Source organism: Scyliorhinus torazame, chromosome 17 (genome assembly GCF_047496885.1).
Source record: "Scyliorhinus torazame isolate Kashiwa2021f chromosome 17, sScyTor2.1, whole genome shotgun sequence".
Lineage (NCBI taxonomy): Eukaryota > Metazoa > Chordata > Chondrichthyes > Carcharhiniformes > Scyliorhinidae > Scyliorhinus > Scyliorhinus torazame.
The window spans coordinates 3,309,826-3,329,492 of NC_092723.1; the positions used below are offsets into that span (position 1 = coordinate 3,309,826).

The 19,667-nt window shown below is 50.4% G+C and overlaps 1 protein-coding gene across 1 annotated transcript in view; it reads right to left on the bottom strand.

Moving 5' to 3' along the window:
* Window positions 1-302: 302 nt before the first annotated feature.
* Window positions 303-19,667, bottom strand: part of LOC140393644 (acidic mammalian chitinase-like) — a 55,274-nt gene continuing 35,909 nt past the window's right edge. Inside the window, exons 8-11 of the mRNA XM_072479923.1 lie at window positions 12,261-12,446; window positions 7,784-7,900; window positions 5,637-5,772; window positions 303-1,118 (exon numbers count right to left, since the gene is read on the bottom strand). Of these exons, the coding sequence (XP_072336024.1) occupies window positions 655-1,118; window positions 5,637-5,772; window positions 7,784-7,900; window positions 12,261-12,446 (903 nt within the window). The 3' untranslated portion in view covers window positions 303-654. The remainder of the gene's footprint in view (window positions 1,119-5,636; window positions 5,773-7,783; window positions 7,901-12,260; window positions 12,447-19,667) is intronic.

The window sequence follows — 19,667 nt, forward strand, 5'->3', positions numbered from 1 at the left end:
ATGGTGGGTAAGGCAGAGTCTTTGAATAACTTTAAGGCTGAATTAAATAGATTTTTGAGAAGCAAAGGGGTATGCAGGAATGTGAAGCTAAGTTTAAAATGACTTCAGCCAAGATCTTTTAGAATGGCAGGCGCAAGGGCGCGAGAGGATCTACTCCTGTTCTGAATTCTTTTATGTTCACATGTTCGTAGGAGGAAGTCACAAAAAAGACGAGAATGAGAGAGCATTTATCATTGGCAGTGTTAAGATGATCCATCAGTTGATTTACTAAAAAGACGACTGATAATAAAGTTTCAGCACACTTTGCAGTAAGATTTTATTTTATTTAGTACAGTGAAGAATTTTAAATTTGACATTCACTGGGTCAAATGGGTGTTATGTTAATACCGTAGCCAGAATTGGACCATTAAAAATAATCTCAGTATTACATTCCGTCTGTGACAGAAGAGAACGCTTGTTACAAATATTTAGTAAAATGAGGGAACAATACAATGAGGCTACACATGATGAATGCTCGATAATTCTGGGACCATAAGAATGAACAATCTGTGGGTAATGTTTTGAAATTCATTTCAAAGCTGTAACTAATGATGTGCTAGATTCTGGTTTTACTGTCGCACTAATAATTTAGGTGGCAAGAGGTGGGTATAGAAATTAAATTTGAAAATTGTGTGGCATTGGAAAATAATTTGAAGAATGGTCATTATCATTTTGAACTCTCCTCTTGGTCAGGGTCCATTTGCAGCATTTACACGCTGCATTAAACAACAGTCCTTTGGGACACTCTTTCCAGAAGGTTTTGTGTTGAGCACAAACATAGAATTTTGTAACATCGTTCAGGTCGGCATGAAAGCCATCAAATTGATGGTGACACCAATTTGGGTCATAAGCCCCCTTAGTTTGAGGCCATGTACAACACATGCAACTTTGATCATAGACTTGCTTCGTAGGACAGTGTTCATGAACGCCTATCACAGTACAGTGGTAGAATTTGGATGTATCTTTTGGGTCAGGGTAAACACCAAGCATTTTATTGTGACACCATGCCTGATCAACATCCTCAATCATTCCTCCACTGCGGCTGATCAAGTTAGACATCACTGGTGTTTTCAGACAGTCTGGTAAAGAAAAATGTGATAGAGTTTAGATTCACTTAAATTATTAAAGAAAAATGCACAATTAATTCACCCATTTTATTTTGCACGTTCAGGTACAAAATCTGAATGTATTTTGTTGCATTCCTACTATTGTTTACAGTATCTGATACCGGCTCCTGATTTTTCTACCTATCACTTTACTTATTCTCTTTTCTCTCGTTTTCTCTTGTTATTGATTGCCCCTTCTCTGAATCCTTGCATAGGTTCCCACCCCCCACCTTGCCATATTAGTTTGAACACCCCCAACCACTCTAGCAAGACCCCCCCCCCACCCACATACAAGGACATCAGTTCCAGTCCTGCCCAGGTGTAACCCGTCCAGTTTGTACAGGTCCCACTTCCCCCAGAACCGGTCCCAATGCCCCAGGAATCTGAAACCCTCCCCCTCACCATCTCTTCAGCCACGTATTCAACCGATACATCCTGCTATTTCTACTCTGACCAGCACGTGGCACCGGTAATAATCCTGAGATCACTCCCTTCGAGGTCCGACTTATCAACTTTCTTCCTAACTCTTTATATTCTGCTTTTAGGACCTCATCCCTTTTTTTAACCTATGTCGTTGGTACCAACGTGTACCACAACCACTGGCTGTCCACCCTCCCCTTCCAGAATGTCATGTAACCGCACCGAGATATCCTTGGTCCTAGCACCAGGGAGGCAACATACCATCCTGGAGTCCCGTTTGCGGCCACAGAAACACCTGTCTATTCCCTTTACAAGCGAATCCCCTGCAACTATTTCATTCCCACACTTTTTACTCCTCCCTCTGCAGCAGAACCAACCGCGGTGCCATGAGTTTGGCTGTTGCTGCTTTCCCCTGGAGAGGCCATTCTCCTCAACAGTATCCAAAGCGGTATATCTATTCTGCAGGTGAATGGCCACAGGAGATTCCTGCACTACCTGCCTCACTCTCTTGCTCTGTCTGGTGGCCACCCATTCCCTTCCTGCCTGTGGGGCCTGAGTCTGTTGTGTGGCCACCTCTATATGTGCTATCAATTCTTCTCATCACAGATGCTCCACAGTGTCCCTAGCCATTGCTCCACTCTGAAATGCAGGCTTCCAGGAGCTGTAGCTGGAGATACTTCCTGCACACATGCTGGTCCCAGGCACTAGAAATGGTCCCGGCTTCCCACAAGGAGCAAGAGGAGCAAACCGAGGCTTTGAGCTCTCCTGCCATGACTTAATCTTTTAAATTAAAGCTTTGTAAAATGCTTGATGTTAGATTAAATCCAATTCTCTATGGCCCTTCTTCGCTTGTCTTCGTTACTACCAATTAAAACCCTTATAGATTATATTATTTTCAAACTCTAATTGATGAAAGCTGTAAAGGCTTATCGATGATACCCAGTATTTACCAATCAGTGCTCTGCCCTGTAGCCTCAGCTTAAAATATTTAAAAGTTACAAAGCAAGGAGAAAAAGCAAAGAACTCCTCTTCCCGTTCTGCACTGAATTCTCACGCTGCTTCAAATTCCCAAGTTTAAAGCTTAAATCTCACTCTGCCTGTGGCCTCACTCCAGGTGTGGCCTCTCTCCCACTGCTCATGCGCAAAGCTCACTATGAGTGCGCTTTGAAGCTCTTTACCTAAATGGAGCTGAGATTGTCTGAGATGACTCGCACACCAGTTAAAGTTTCAAATGATGTAATCAACACCTCTGACCTGCTAATCAGGCTTCAGAAGATTGACAGATAACTGCCACTCAGTTATTTGGGGCAGCTCCTTATTAATTTTAACCCTTATTAACCACATTAACTGTCTTCCAGTCCTCTGGCACCTCTCCTGTGGCTAGAGAAACCCGTTAAAACTCTTAATACCTCCTCCCTCTCAATATTAAGTTGTACAAGTAAATTGCAATATTCCTATCTGATTTTGATATCTACATCTTCCTTCTCCGTAGTGGACACAGATACAAAACACTCATTTAATACCTCACCCATCTATTCCGGTTCCACACAGTTGCCACGTCAGTCCCTAGTGGGCCCTATTCTTACCCTGGTCGACTGCCTGCCCTTAAAACACCTTTTCCTTTATTTTCCCTGCCAGTGCTTTTTTACGCCCCCTCTCTCACTCTCCTAATACCTTTCTTCAGTAACCCCCTGCGCTGCCGATACTCCGCGAGGGTTTCTACGGGTTTGAGCCCTTGGTCTCTGCCGTAAGCTTTCCTTTTGTTCCTTATCCATCCTCGGATATCCCCTGACGTCCCGGGTTCTCTGCTCACCCTTCACTATCACGGGACATGTTGTTCCTGTACTCTCTCTATGTCCTTTTTGAATAAATCCCACTGTTCTGATGTAGATTTTCCTACAAATAGCTGCTCCCAGTTAACTTTGGACAGATGTCTTGTGAGTGTGTCGGGAGTGGGTGCAAGTTAAAATGGGGGATTAAGAATTGGATAGTAGTTATAATTGTATATGCTGCATATTTCATTATAGTTCTTGCTATAAATAAAAAGTAATTGTGCTTACATTTACAAACCTGGTGATTGTAATTATTGTGCAGCCAAGGGTCAAAGACTTTGGGTGTTTTTATAAGAATTATTGGTTAATTCAATTGTGTTGCGACTCCAAGTCAAGGAGACTGGAATTGACCGTGTATCATAGAACATAGAACATAGAACAATACAGCGCAGTACAGGCCCTTCGGCCCACGATGTTGCACCGAAACAAAAGCCATCTAACCTACACTATACCATTATCATCCATATGTTTATCCAATAAACTTTTAAATGCCCTTAATGTTGGCGAGTTCACTACTGTAGCAGGTAGGGCATTCCACGGCCTCACTACTCTTTGCGTAAAGAACCTACCCCTGACCTCTGTCCTATATCTATTACCCCTCAGTTTAAGGCTATGTCCCCTCGTGCTCCCCTCAGACCAAGGTGTCGCAACAATATCTGCAAAAGTACGTTGATTTTAAAAACTGCACTAGAATGCAGTAATACACATAATAATGCTACCATATTATTGTACACACATCCCAATCTAGTAAAATTAGTTTGGTGGAATACTATTATTTTTATGTTGCTGAGTAAGAGACATGTCAAAGTTTTTCATCTCACAGGCATCAGGACTTCTGAAGAATACCAGTATGAGGATGTTGAAGTCAATATTTTCCTGCTTCTTTGACTGTGGTAAAGACTCAACAATAGATTGTTATGGTAAAATAACAAGGCTTTATTTACGAAAAGACCGCATGCAGTTTTGGCTGAAACTTGAGGTCGGAGAGCAGTTACTACCACTGCTAATTCCTTGTCAAGTCCGCGCTTTTACAGAAAATCAGTTCAGTATTTATACATTATCATTATCAAGATTGTGTGACTACAGCTTAGTCAGGAATTCGATCGGAAGTAGAAACGTAAGCAATGTCATAAACCTGCTGACGTGTTGATCTTCTCGCACTCCTTGTCTCATCCCTCATACCATTATCTTGTCCTTTGATAGAACATTAAAAGGTCGGAGGAGACTCATCCATTCCTTATCTTGTCTTATTCATACCGCCCTGGGTTATGACGAGTTAGCCTTATCAGAAATTACAGAGGTCAGGCATTTTGGAATAGCTTGACCTTCTCTGATCTTATTCATGCTTTAGGTTATGCGGAGTCAGCCTTATTGGTCTTACAAAGGGGTCTGGTACATTGAAATGGCTAGGTCAGCTTTTCTTACATTGTACCGAATAGTTGACCAGTTTTCCCATCATGCCATTACTTAATTCGTACAGCATCACAAGGAGAACAACAATTTATACTGTGTAAGAAGAGAATGCTGATTGGTTGACAAGTGAACTCTAATTTGTCGAGGCATTTCCATGGAGAATGCACCAGTTGATGGTGACTGAAGTTAACTGCCAAGCATTGTTTGAAATTTAAACCAGTCAGCTTGGCCCTGATTGATCAAGGCATTGGCCTGAGGAACGAGTCAGTGAATGGCTGTCATTTACTTGGTTTAGCTGGAAAAGGCACAATATGTGTGCATTCTTTCTATGTGCAAAGAACAGAGCCCCGTGTATTAATATATGTAGCTTCCTTACACTGAGAGCCCAACTGTCAATCCTAATTCAGCATAAATATTAGCAAACTGTATTCTTGTGAAATTCCCTGATGCGTGCTAGATCAAAAGCTTTGACGTGTCCCTTTTTTCCAGCAATTCTTAAGTACTACCTGTGGTGAATGTATTCACCTTAATGCATGCATGATGCCATAACCTGTGACCTATGACCTGGAAGTGGTGATATGAATTGTTTTCAGGTATGGTACTGTAACCCCGGTATGGCTCCGCCTCTGGCTCCGCCCACACCGGGGCATATATAGGCTGGCCTCTTGTGGGCGGCATTCATCTGTACTACTGACTCTGGCTAGGCAAGTTCATGACTAATAAAGCCTTATGTTCACTCGCTCTCGCTGCCTCTCTGTGGATTGAAGGTACATCACTACCAAAGGACTATTATTTTAGTTATCAATGGTAATGATAAATACTTTACCTGGATTTATGTCAAGAAGTTTATGCAGTTTGCTTGTTAGAGGGAGCACTCCCTTTCTGCAATGATTATGTAAATCATCGAGGTCTATTGTCCACACAAAAACACCACCAAATTTGTTATCTTTCATCCACTGGACCTACAATGAAAAATTAACAATGGGAATGTTTTATTTCCTGTTCATCAATAACGTGCTGCATGTAGTAAATGTTTTTTTTATACAGTGTCAAGGCACCACTGGCCCAGTTTTACATTCTTCCTTTGATCTTTTATAAACGTATTGATGAAGAGGTGTTGGGGTCACCGGTAATGCCAGCATTTATTGCCTATCTGTAATTGCCTTTGAGAAGGGTGGCAGTGAGCTGCCTCCTTGGCAACTGAGTGGCTGAAACCGACGCGATGCTGCATCATTCTGGTGTAATTACAGATTCATTGTTCTTCGACTACTCTTCAGATCAACTTGTAGCCAGATTAGTTTTACACGACTAAAATATAATCGGTGTTGCGACTTGGAAGTTTGGCTGGAAAGGTTCCCTGCACGTTGGAAATCATGGGTCTACATTTCTCATCCTTTTGATATAAAACAACACAAATTAGTGCGTAGAATAGGGATGGCTACATTGCGATGGCTGCATCTCAAAGTTTATTTAAATAGAGCTTTGCTTATTTTGGTTGGCTGGAATGATGCATAATGTTCCATCCTTTGACTAAACAATCTATGGGGAATGTGGCCTGTTGGGCTCTGCGGAGTGCAATGAAGTGGCTATTGGAACAATAGAGAGGTTTATAGGTTATAAAGTTTCAAATCTGCAGAGCAGGAGTTTAGCATAGCGTGACATACATGTCACTTGTCAGAACTTTTACAAGTAGGTGTACAGTAGCTAACTGATGGAAGTGGTCTGACACGAAGGTAACAATGTTTAATTAGCCTCAACCTTTTAAGGCCCCAGAACAGAAGGGGATAAAACTGATCATTTAGTGCTCTCAATAGATAGATCATACGGTCAATTATAAAACAACTGTTGTTTCTTAATACTCTCTCTAGATTGGCTGCTGCATCTGCTTCTTCTGTTCATGGAGAGGCCTGACTGACAAGGTCGACAGAGCACGGCTGACCTATTGTCACATGTTTTAAATGCGATTGCTCAGTTGTATTTGTTTCAGTTTTATGAATAAATATTTGGCTGGTCAAATTGAGTGTGTCACACATCACATACGTGATAGACGTGTTAACTTACTTGACTTTTAACATGGGTTGTCTTGACGGCAGCGTGGGAGCAGTATGTTATTTCCAAACACTGACAACGCCCAACCAAGCTGTTTTTACTTATAGTTCTTATTTAATATTTCTTATTTGTTGGTCTGTCCGACTTAAATTTCATGGTTTGATGGTTTAAAATGCATGTTGGCTTTATAAATGGATGAATTCTATGTGGGATAAATTCTAAGAACCATGAGATCAGCGATTTGTGATATAAATAAATTAAAAGATTATTTTTCATATGATGAATAATTGCCATGCGAAATAAACTTCAGATAGTGTACTGCCATCAACCATCTTCAGCTGCTTCATCAATAATCTTCCTTCCATCAGAAGGTCAGAAGTGGGGATGTTTGCGATGACTGCACAATGTTCAGCACCATTCACAACTCCTCAGATAATGAAGCAGTCCCTGTCCAAATGCAGCAAGACCCGGACAATATCCAGGCTCGGGCTGACAAGTGGAAAGTTACATTTGCATCACACAAGTGCCAGGCAGTGACCATCTCCAGCAAGAGACAATCAAACCATCGCCCCTTGACATTCAATGGCATTACCATTGCTGAATCCTCCACAATCAACATCCTGGGGGTTACCACTGATGCTGTGAGCTACATTAATGCTGTGGCTACCAGAACAGGTCAAAGGCGAGGAATCCAAAGCAACTGGATGGCATGTTGGGGAGAGGTTTCTCAAGATAGTTTAAGTAAAATTAGCATATCTGTGTCTTGCAATCTTGTAATTTATTGCCTCCAAAGCCCTGTGCTATGTGGCCGAGGAAGACACTCCTGTTTAAACATATATTTTGCAACAATGCGTAAAAACATATTGGAATACTCCCCAAACAAAGATTTACGAATTGAAGTAACTCAGAATACACAAACCATACTTTGGTCTCAAAGCTGTTAATGTCATCGTATCCAAGCCATACTTTTCCATCAGATGCATACGGGACCTTCTGCTCCTGAATCATTTCGATTTTAGCATTTTTCAAGAAGTCACAGACCTGTCATTGAGAAGGATTGGCTGTTGTTATATGATTAAAATCCACAAGAAGAATTGTACATTTGTTCATTGTTAAACATTTTGGGCGAAATTCTCCTACCCGCCCCGCCACATTTCTGCGCCGACCGGCCGGCGGGAGTCTCCGTAACACCGGCCGGTCAATGGGGTTTCCCATTGTGGGGCAGCCCCACGCCGTCGGGAAACCCCCGGGCGCCGGCAAAACGGAGACTCCCGCCGGCGGAGAATGACGCCCTTTGAGTGGAAGATTTCCTGAGGTCCTCGAAATTACAGATGAGATATTTGTCTTCACTGCCGGGGTAGTTATGCTGGGACAGATTGTTCATTTCAGTGGAATAGCAGCTTGCCTTTTTTTATGACGACCGGGGGTGCTGACACTGTTAGATTACCACAGGCAATGAACCCTATAATCTACCTCAATAATCCTGGCTGCTGAATGTGTGCTGAAGCGTTAGAGACTGTTCAGTGTAGAAACTATTCTTAGAAACGTGACATTGCACTAATTTACGTGGTTATAGCTCAGTCAGTTCCATACCTGTGGTAGGGAAAATCTTTGAGTCTATAATTAAGGACCAGCTTTCTACCTGTCCAGATAAATCAAAGTTAATAATGGATTTCAACAGAACTTTCATTTGTACCAATTTCTGTTTTTATGGAAGATTTCCAGCAATATTTAGATTTCAACAACACTGAACAAACCTCACAGTTCAGTTTGAGAAGATGATGAGACGGATTCTGCATCCAGAGACGACGGGATCACAAATCGTGAATGGGCGGATAATCAAGCATCAGCCGCAGGCACCCAACGGACCACTATACTGCAGGACCTCGCTGGTGGCATGGACGCATTCCATGCCCGTGTGGCCTGACAGTTGTGCCACCGGCTGGGGGATGGCTGGCAGGACTTGCGGGAGTAGCGGGGGGGCAACCGGGAGATGGAGTGTGGGGCCGGGGTGTCCGGGCACACACCGCCATTGCCACAGTCCGCAATGCAGCCATCTGGCAGCTCACCGTGTCCTGTAAATCTGCAGAGCGCCACCAACCGTGTGTGTGCTCCCACCCCCCCCCCCCTCTCCCAGACCACCCCCTTGGAACCCCCAGACCCCAGTCAACTCGTCAACGGGATGGTGCAGCACAGCCAGGAGCCCACCTGGTGCTGGCACCCCTCAGTGCGCCCATTGGAGGTGCTGCCCTCTGCAGGGGGAGCAGGGGAAGCACAAAATGCACCCGGAACATCAGACACCTGCACCGTGCCCTTTGGCACTCACCCTGGCACACTGTCCCTCTCAGGGCAGATGCCTAACCAGTGACACTATAAGCTAGCCCAAGCCTCGGGACCACCGGCCGTCACCAAGCCCTGCCTGCCCACTGCGCCCCTGCCCGTCCATCCTGCCCCAGACAGGTGGGCACAACCCGTGCGATGCACAGACGACCCACAGCAAACCGCAGCAGAGGTCCCAACAGGTGCCACCCCCCTGGCTGGGCTCCATCCCTGGGCCCAGCCCACGTGCTTGTCACCAAGCCTGGTGGCGGTCGGTGGCACACGGTGCCCCCCCCCCCCCACCCCACCCTGCGGGTGGGTATCACAGCCCACCCAAGGACGACACCCACCATAGGGGGCCGCAGGACAGGGACCACAGAGTGTAGCGCTGGAATGGGTAGTGCCAGCCACCGGTACCCCTGCCGGCAGAGACGGGGGGTGGGCGAGAGTCCCCCCCCCCCCCCCCCCCCCCCCCCAGTGCCAGGCACCGATGGGGCCAGGTGTGTGGTGCGGAAGGCAAGGCATTGGGCAGGGGGGAACAGCCTGGGGTGGGGGTGGGGGTGGGGAGGGGGACATGCAGTGGTAGGGGCTCCAGTGCAAGCCAGGATCACCGTGTAACGGTTAGGCCTGGATGGGCACGGAGTACTCACCATGCCAACATGTCCTCCTTTGACCACCCCCGCCCAAGGCAATAGATTTGTCAGGAATGGTTGGCATCTGCCTGGCCGCTATGGCCCTTGTGGCTGCACCGAGGGCTGAGTCTGCGAGCAGGAGCTGACCGAGGAGGACCCTGCAGAACAGGAGCCTGTCCCAGAGGAGCAGGGGCCAGGCGGTGAGGGTGGAGAGCTGACTGTATTAATGGGGGCCGAGGAGGAGGTAGGAAGGGGGCACTGCATCCGGCCCTCATGTTCACCGGCAGCGCCTGTCCTTCGAGGACCTGGCGGACTGAGCAAGTCGGTGACTGCTCCGGCTGCACTGGGGACAGTGCGGCATCTCTGCCGGAGCACCGTGGGGGTGTGGGGGACGACACCCTTCTCCTAGTGGCCGTCAAGGTGAATGTTGCCTTGAACCTCAACGCCACGGGGTCCTTCCAGGCAATGAGTGGGGCCCTGATCAGGATTTCCCAGACCTTGTACATAGGTGCACCCATGACATCACGGATTTCCGAGATGCCCGGGAGGCGGGATTCGCCACCATCTAGGCAAGTCCCAGGTTCAGGGGGTGATTGATTGGACACATGTCCTCCTACGAGCAGTGGGGCATGAGGGGTTCCCCTTCATCAATCGGCAGGGATTCCACTCCCTCAATGTGCATCTGGTGTGAGACCACTGAATGCACTTCACACACACCTGCACCCGATATCCAGGCAGCATTCGCCCTGGTGCACTGACGGTGCACAACACCTTCGAGGCACCCTCTCGGCCGAGGGGTCGGCTCTTGGGCAACAGGGGTTGTCCTCTGCGGTCGTGGCTGATGACACTTATCCGGAGGCCTCGGACCGATGCGGAGAACCGCTACAACGACGCCCAGAGCATCATCAAAAGCGGTGCTTCGCGTCCTGGAGATGCAGTTCAGGTGCCTGGACAGGTCTGGTGGGGTCCTCCAATATAGCCGCAGGAGGGTCTCCTGCATTGTGGCGGCCTGCTGGACATCAGAGGGGTGATATGCTGGAAGAGGAACGGCAGGCCCCGTCCAGCGAGGAGAATGCTGTGGAGGGGCAGGATGGGTATGGCAAGGGGCCCGGACAAGCACAGGAGGTTGCACGACGTGCGCGCCAGGACCGCCACACAAGGGACAACCTAATCACCTCCAGGTAAGCCGACTGGGCGGCCTGGCCAATGGCAACTCAACCAACCCAGCCCCTCCGGCCCCAGGCTAGTCCTTGGGATGGGCGCAGCCGGACTGAGCACCTGGAGGCCCACCCTCGTCTCAACCAGAGTCTCGATGCTCGCAACCATGGGGCACAGGGACTGGGCCACGTCCCTCTATGACTGGGCCGCATCACTCTGGGACCATGCCAGGTCCCTCTGACTGACTCAGGCCACCCAGCGCCAGGCCAATGCTCTCTATACTCGCAGCCATGGCCCGTCGTGGCTGGGCCACGCTCTGGAGCGCTGCTGAAATGTGCATGTGGCCCTGGTATGTGACTGCCTGTGACGTGGCCGCCCTGTCCTGTGCCCCAGGCCTTGGACACCTGACCCATGGCCATGACCCTCGCACCCAAGACATCCACAGCAGATGCCACCCGTGTGGTGTTGGCCTGGGTGACACGCATGGTTGGCACCTCCTCCTGCCTCTGCAGGCAGTTGGACTCCTCCAACTGCACCCACAGGTGCGGGGTGGTTGCTGACAACCCGCCCATCCTGTAGTCCCTGGCTCTGCGTCTACATCTCCATTATCGATGGAACCGCGCTCTCCAGGAGCACTGCCGTCTGGACGGCAGCCAATCCCTGGGGTCGGGCCACCCACAGGCTGGTCACCCCCTCAGGGGTTCCTACCTCCCCGTGATGTACTTGGAGCACGTGTGTCGTGTGCACCAGAGAGTGTCCCAGGAGCCTCTTCGCTGAGGTGAGTGTCTCTGGGAGGGTGGAGGGTGTTGGGGGCAGCAGTGCCCCGAGATCGGTGCCAACCCCGGCCACAATCTTGAAAGGACCACTTGGAAGGAATAAAAGATTTGACGAGGGAACATCAGAGGTAACTTTTTAACCAGAAGCAGAGAGATATTCACGGAGTTCCTGGTCTTTATAAATGAATGATCAGGAAGTGGCCAATTCTGTCCAGGCTGGCATTATTCCTCATCTCTATTGATGCAACTAAATGGTTTTCTAGAACCCTCCAGGAGGCAGTTAAAAATCAACCATATTAATGTGGGTCTGGAGACATTGAAATTAGACCAGGCGAGAGTCTGAGTGAAATCAGCAATACTTTTATGAAAACCCATTCGGGTCTCTATGACGATTCGTGTTCATTTTCACTGATACCAGCATTTTATTCCCCGATTATTCAAATTCATGGTGAGATTTAACTCTCATTATCCGGATTATTAGTTCAGTAACCAAAAAGTGTACTCAAGTTTTGTTACCTCGTAATAAGCCCAGTAACCGGGGTCTTTAGTGTACATGCCAGCAGGTCCAGGTCCAATTGCTGGGGCACCAACGCTGTGATTGGTGAAAGTTTTAAGTGTGAATGCTCGTCCGTATGTTGGGAACCCAATTATTATTTTTTCAGCTGGTAAGCCATTAGTTCTCCAGTATTTAGCCGCAGAATCCTACAGCAGAAACAATCAGAAAAATGAACAAATTACATTTGCGAGTTTTATTCGGGGTATTGTAATTTGGGTCAGTGGTAAACGATAACACATGCAAGGAACTTGCTGTAACCAGCAGACAAGAGCATTATCCGATAGTTGGGTAAATCTAGACAGGTCCTGGGCAAATAGCAATCTCTTGTCGATGTATTAGGGTAAGAAGTCTTACAACACCAGGTTAAAGTCCAACAGGTTTGTTTCACCAGAGGAAGGAGCAGTGCTCCGAAAGCTAGTGATTCGACACAAACCTGTTGGACTTTAACCTGGTGTAAAACTTCTTACTGTGCCCACCCCAGTCCAACGCCGGCATCTCCACATCAATGTATTATGAGCTACTCGAATGTTTTGGACAATGGAAACACAGGCAATGGAGCAGGAATAGACAATTTCTCTGCTCCGAGTCTGTTCCACCATTCAGACAGGTCATGTCTGGATGTATTCTTTGCAAATATCCTGGGCGAAATTCTCCCCCAACGGCGCGATGTCCGCCGACTGGCGCCAAACATGGCACCAATCAGACGGGCATCGCGCCGGCCCAAAGGTGCGGAATGCTCCGCATCTTTGGCGGCCTAGCCCCAACATGGCGGAAATGGCGTTTGTTGCCGCGGCAGCTGGTGCGGAAATGCGGCGCATGCGCGGGAGCGTCAGCGGCCGCTGTCAGTTTCCCGCGCATGCGCAGTGGGGAGAGTCTCTTCCGCCTCCGCCATGGTGGAGGCCGTGGCGGAGGCGGAAGGGAAAGAGTGCCCCCACGGCACAGGCCCGCCCGCGGATCGGTGGGCCCCGATCGCGGGCCAGGCCACCGTGGGGGCACCCCCCGGGGTCAGATCGCCCCGCGTCCCCCCCAGGACCCCGGAGCCCGCCCACGCCGCCTGGTCCCGCCGGTAAATACCAGCTTTGATTTACGCCGGCGGGACAGGCAATTTCTGGGCGGGACTTCGGCCCATCTGGGCCGGAGAATCCAGCGGGGGGTCCCGCCAACCGGCGCGGCCCGATTCCCGCCCCCGCCCAATCTCCGGGAGCGGAGACTTCGGCGGGGGCGGGGGCGGGATTCACAGCAGCCAACGGCCATTCTCCGACCCGGCGGGGGGTCGGAGAATGACGCCCCCTTTCTCCAATCACCCTGTCGAGCCCTGAAAGAATTTTGTACATTTCAACGGGATCATCTCTCATTCTTCCAAACTCCAGAGAAAACAGACCCAGTCTCCTCAATATTTTCTGATAAGACAATCCCAACGTCCCAGGAACCAGACTGGTGAACCTTCCTCTGTGGCAAGAATATCTTTCCTCAGGGAAGGAGACCAAAACTGTCCAGTTTCAGTCTTGCCAAGGATCTAAATAATTGCAGGAATACACCTTTACCCCTGTACTTAAATCCTTCCGCAATAAAGGCCAACCTTCCAGTTGTCTTCCTAAATACGTGCAGCATCTGCCTGCCAGCTTGAAGTAACTCATTAACAAGGACATCCAGGTCCCTTTGAACCATTCAAAAAGCACTCTGCATTTATGTTTTTCCTACCAAATTGGATAACTACACATTTTCCCACATTATCCTCCATCTGCCATGATCTTACCAATCACTTAGCCTGTCTAAATCCCCTTGAAGCCTCTTTGCATCCCCCTCACAAATCACATTACCTAATGTTTTGTGACATTGGAAAACTTGGAAATACTTTATGAGGGGTTGGTTTTGCACAGTGGGCTAACCAGCTGGCTTGTAATGCAGAACAAGGCCAGCAGCGCGGGTTCAATTCCCGTACCGGCCTCCCCGAACAGGCGCTGGAATGTGGCGACTGGGGCGTTTCACAGTAACTTCATTGAAGTCTACTTGTGACAATAAGCGATTATTATTATTATTTGATCCCTATATTTGTGAATAACTGGGACCCATGCACTGATCTTCTGGTACCCAGCTAGTCAACTCCTGTTTACCTGAAAATGACCTGTTTATTCCTACTCTTTGTTTTCTATCCGGTAAACAATTCTCAACCCATGCCTAAATATGTTGTAGCTTAAGAACTTCTTTCGTGGGACCTTATGGAAGGTCTTTAAGAATCCGAATACATCACACCAATTGGTGTCCTCTTTATCTATTCTGCTCGGTACATCCTTAAAAAATTGATTCCGATTAGTCAAATATTATTTCACTTTCACATGTCGATACTGATTCTCCCCAATCTTACCATTATTTTGTAAGTATCGAGTTATTACACCCTTTATAACAGATTCTAACATTTTCTCTCCTATTGATGTCACACTAAAAGGTCTGTTTTTCCATCTTTTCTCTCTCGCACCTTTCTTAAATGTCGGGGTGACATTTGCTACCTTCCTGTTTACAGGGACCATTCCCGAATCGACAGAATTTTGGAAGATGATTGCCAATGCATCTGTACAGCCGCCTTTTTAACAATCTGGGATGTAGATCATTAGGTCCAGTGGATTTGCCAACTTTCAGTCCCATTCATTTCTCCAGTGCTGCTATTTTACTGATATTTATTTCTCCATTCTCACCGGCCACTTGGTTCTCTAATATTTCTGGGAGGTTTTTGTATTTTTCTCCTTGAAGACAGACACAAAGAGAGAAACTTTCTGTTTTGTTTCAGTGTTTTCTCAGGCAAGGAAAGCAGTGAGTATCCCAGTGGCTGCACTGCCAGTGCGTATCCCAGTGGCTGTACCGCCAGTGAGTATCCCAGTGGCTGCGCTGCCAGTGAGTATCCCAGTGGCTGTACCGCCAGTGAGTATCCCAGTGGCTGCGCTGCCAGTGAGTATCCCAGTGGCTGCACTGCCAGTGAGTATCCCAGTGGCTGCAGTGCCAGTGACTTTCCCAGTGACTGCACTGCCAGTGAGTATTCCAGTGGCTGCGCTGCCGGTGAGTATCCCAGTGGCTACGCTGCCAGGGAGTATCGCAGTGACTGCAATGCCAGTGAACATCCCAGTGGCTGCACTGCCAGTGACTATCCTAGTGGCTGCATTGCCAGTGAGTATCCCAGTGACTGCTCTGCCGGCTTTTCCCATCAGATTTTCCGGCTCCTACGCCACCTCACTGCCTGGCAGAGTTCTTCTAACAGAATGAAAAACACACACACAGGGAACCCCCCTCTTCCCACACACACCTGGGAACTCCCCCCCACACACCCGGGGAACCCCACACACACACACCCAGGAACCCCCCGGGAACCCCCCACACACCCGGGAACCCCTCCCCCCACACACCCGGGGAACCCCACACACACACACACGGGACCCCCCCCCGGGAAACCCCCACACACCCGGGAACCCCTCCCCCCACACACCCGCGAACACCCCCCACACACCCGTGAACCCCCCCCCCCGCGAACCCCCCCCCCCCCACACACCCGGGCACCACCCCACACACAAACGGGAACACCCCCCCACACACCCAGGAACCCCCCCCCCACATCCGGAGAACCTCCCCCCCACACGCCCAGGGAAACCCCGCCACACACCCGGGACCCCCCCCCCACACACACCCAGGGAACCCCCCACACACCTGGGGAACCCCCCACACTCACCCTGGAACCCCCCCACACACACCCGGTGACCCCCCCCCCACACACCCGGGAACCCTCTCCCCCACACACCCGGGAACCCCCCACACACCCGGGACCCCCCACACACACCCGGGAACCCCCCCAACACCTGGGAACCCCCCCCCCACCCCACACACTCGGAACCCCCCCCTCACACACCTGGGGAACCCCCCCCACACACAGCCGGGAGCCCCCCCCCCGGGAACTCCCCCCCACACACCCATGGACCCCCCCCCCCCCCCACACACCCGGGAACCCCCCCCCCCCACACACCCGGGAACCCCCCCACACCCGGAAACCCCCCCCACACACCCAGGGAACCCCCCCACACACCCAGTGAACCCCCCTACACCCGGGAACCCCCCACCCCCACACACACCCGGGAACACCCCCCTACACACCCGGGAACACCCCCCCAACACCTGGGAACCCCCCCAACACCCGGGACCCCCCCCACACACCCGGGAACACCCCCCCCACACACCCGGGAACCTCCCCCCCACACACCCGGAAACCCCCCCCCCACACACCCGGGAAACCCCCAACCCCCCACATACACCAGGGGATCCCCTCCCCCCCCACCACCCCCACATCCAGGAACCCCGGAAAGAAAGCTCCACGACACTGGCCTGGTTGCTGAAGGGTATTTTTCATTTTAACATTAAAAATGTGGGAGAGAGGCCACTTCTCTCTCTCTGACCTGGAAAGACAAGTGCTGGCTTCTTCAGTACTGGAGGGCCTTCTTTTAGCCACCCGGCTTCAACGGCCCACTCCATTGGAGCTGAGCTGGCAGCAGTTACCTGGGAACCCCACCACCTGGAGGTTCCCCTTCAAACCCCTCACCATCCTGACTGGGAAATATATCGCCGTCCCTTCAGTGTCACTTCAAGAAGGCAGCTCACCACCATCTTCTCAAGAACAATTCGGGATGGGTAATAAATGCGGCCGAGACGGCGACACTCACCTCCTCTGAAAGAATTTTAAAGAAACGAATTGGTCAATTTGGGGAAAATCAGTGCCAGGTGACCGTTTCCCACACAGCATGGACGCCTGACCCGACTTCAGGGTCCCCGAGCCTGTGGGGAAACTCCTGCACCATGGGCAAAATTCTCCGGAAACGGCGCGATGTCCGCCGACTGGCGCCCAAAACGGTGCAAATCAGTCGGGCATCGCGCCGCCCCAAAGGTGCGGAATGCTCCGCATCTTTCGGGGCCGAGCCCCAACCTTAACGGGCTAGGCCCGCGCCGGACGAATTTCCGCCCCACCAGCTGGCGGAAAAGGCCTTTGGTGCCCCGCCAGCTGGCGCGGAAATGACATCTCTGGGCGGCGCATGCGCGGGAGCATCAGCGGCCGCTGACGGCATTCCCGCGCATGCGCATTGGAGGGAGTCTCTTCCGCCTCCGCCATGGTGGAGACCGTGGCGAAGGCGGAAGGGAAAGAGTGCCCCCACGGCACAGGCCCGCCCGCGGATCGGTGGGCCCCGATCGCGGGCCAGGCCACCGTGGGGGCACCCCCCGGGGCCAGATCGGCCCGTGCCCCCCCCAGGACCCCGGAGCCTGCCCGCGCCGCCTTGTCCCGCCGGTAAGGTAGGTGGTTTAATCTACGCCGGTGGGACAGGCATTTTAGCGGCGGGACTTCGGCCCATCGCGGGCCGGAGAATCGTTGGGGGGGGGGGGGGATGGCCGCCAACCGGCGCGGCGCGATTCCCGCCCCCGCCGAATGTCCGGTGATGGAGAATTCGGCAACCGGCGGGGGCGGGATTCATGCCAGCCACCGGCGATTCTCCGACCCGGAGGGGGGTCGGAGAATCTCGCCCCATATTGCCGTCTGCAGCTGGTCCTCTCACACCCAATCTCCGTCTGTTTGATAATAACCAGCATGCCTACAGCCCTTAACTGAATCACAGCAAGATTCATCCTCCCGTATTACAGCCATGCTGTTTAGAGGTGGAACAGTGGTTAGCACTGCTGCCTCACAGCTCCAGGGACCCGGGTTCGATTCCAGCCTTGGGTGACTGTCCGTGTGGAGTTTACATTTTCTCCCCGTGTCTGTGTGGGTCTGATCCTCACAACCCAAAGGTGTGCAGGGTAGGTGGATCGGGCACGCCCAAAAATAAAAGCTCCTTAATTGGAAATTTAAAAACGCCCAAAAATAAAATTGCCCCTAATTGGAAATTTAATAAGATGTGCAGGTTATGTGGATTGACCATGCTAAACCACCGCTTACTGTACAAAAAGATGGTTTGGTCGGGTTATGTGGATAGGGCGGGGGAGTGGGCCTAGGTAGGATGCTCTTTCAGAGGGTTAGTGCAGACTCGATGGGCTGAATGGCCTCCATTCTCCACTGTAGGGATTCTACTTAACCAGGCACAATGTCCCCTCACTGGTGTGACAAATAGTATGCAGAATATCTATAAATCATTTAAGCTACAATACTATTTCAAATCTTTGTCTCCAGGAAGTGTTCCTCGTGTCCTGCCTGTGATGTGACAATAAGCAATGTTGGCATTTGTTCTGTGGGATTTGATTGTGGGGCGGAATGAGGAAGACAAATGTTGGAATGACGATCAGCGCAATGAAGCACAGATTGTGCAGCTGAACTCCACTTCCAATTGCAGATGTTAGCACTGTGGTTAGGTGGTTGGCTCTGCTGCCTCACAGCTCCAGGGTCCCAGGTTCGATTCCCCGCTGGGTCACTGTCTGTGCGGAGTCTGCACATCCTCCCCGTGTGTGCGTGGGTGTCCTCCGGGTGCTCCGGTTTCCACCCACAGTCCAAAAATGTGTCGGTTAGGTGGATTGGCCGTGATAAATTATCTCTTAGTGTCCAAAAGGTCAGGTTTGGGTTGTGGTGATCGGGTGGGGGATTGGGCTGAGGGAGCAGGCTCTTTCAGAGGGTTGGCCTCCTTCCTCACTGCAGGGATTCTATGATTCTATGTCGAATGGTTTTAGCAACTTATATCGACTGAGTGCATTCCACTTCCTGCTCATCCTGTGTCCATTGATTCCTTTCCCTCTTTGTCCAGAAGGGAATCCCCGTCTGGTGAAAAGCAAAGCTTACAGCACACAGTGACCATAGTGACACAGTGACCATAGTGACACAGTGACCACAGTGACCACAGTGACCATAGTGACCACAGTGACACAGCGACCATAGTGACACAGCGACCATAGTGACACAGTGACCATAGTGACACAGTGACACAGTGACACAGTGACCATAGTGACACAGCGACCACAGTGACCACAGTGACCATAGTGACCACAGTGACCATAGTGACACAGCGACCATAGTGACACAGCGACCATAGTGACACAGTGACCACAGTAACACAGTGACACAGTGACCATAGTGACACAGTGACCACAGTGACATAGTGACACAGTGACCATAGTGACACAGCGACCACAGTGACACAGTGACCATAGTGACACAGTGACACAGTGACCATAGTGACGCAGTGACCACAGTGACATAGTGACACAGTGACCATAGTGACACAGTGACCATAATGACACAGTGACCACAGTGACACAGTGACCACAGTGACCATAGTGACACAGTGACCATAGTGACACAGTGACACAGTGACCATAGTGACACAGTGACCATAGTGACCATAGTGACACAGTGACCA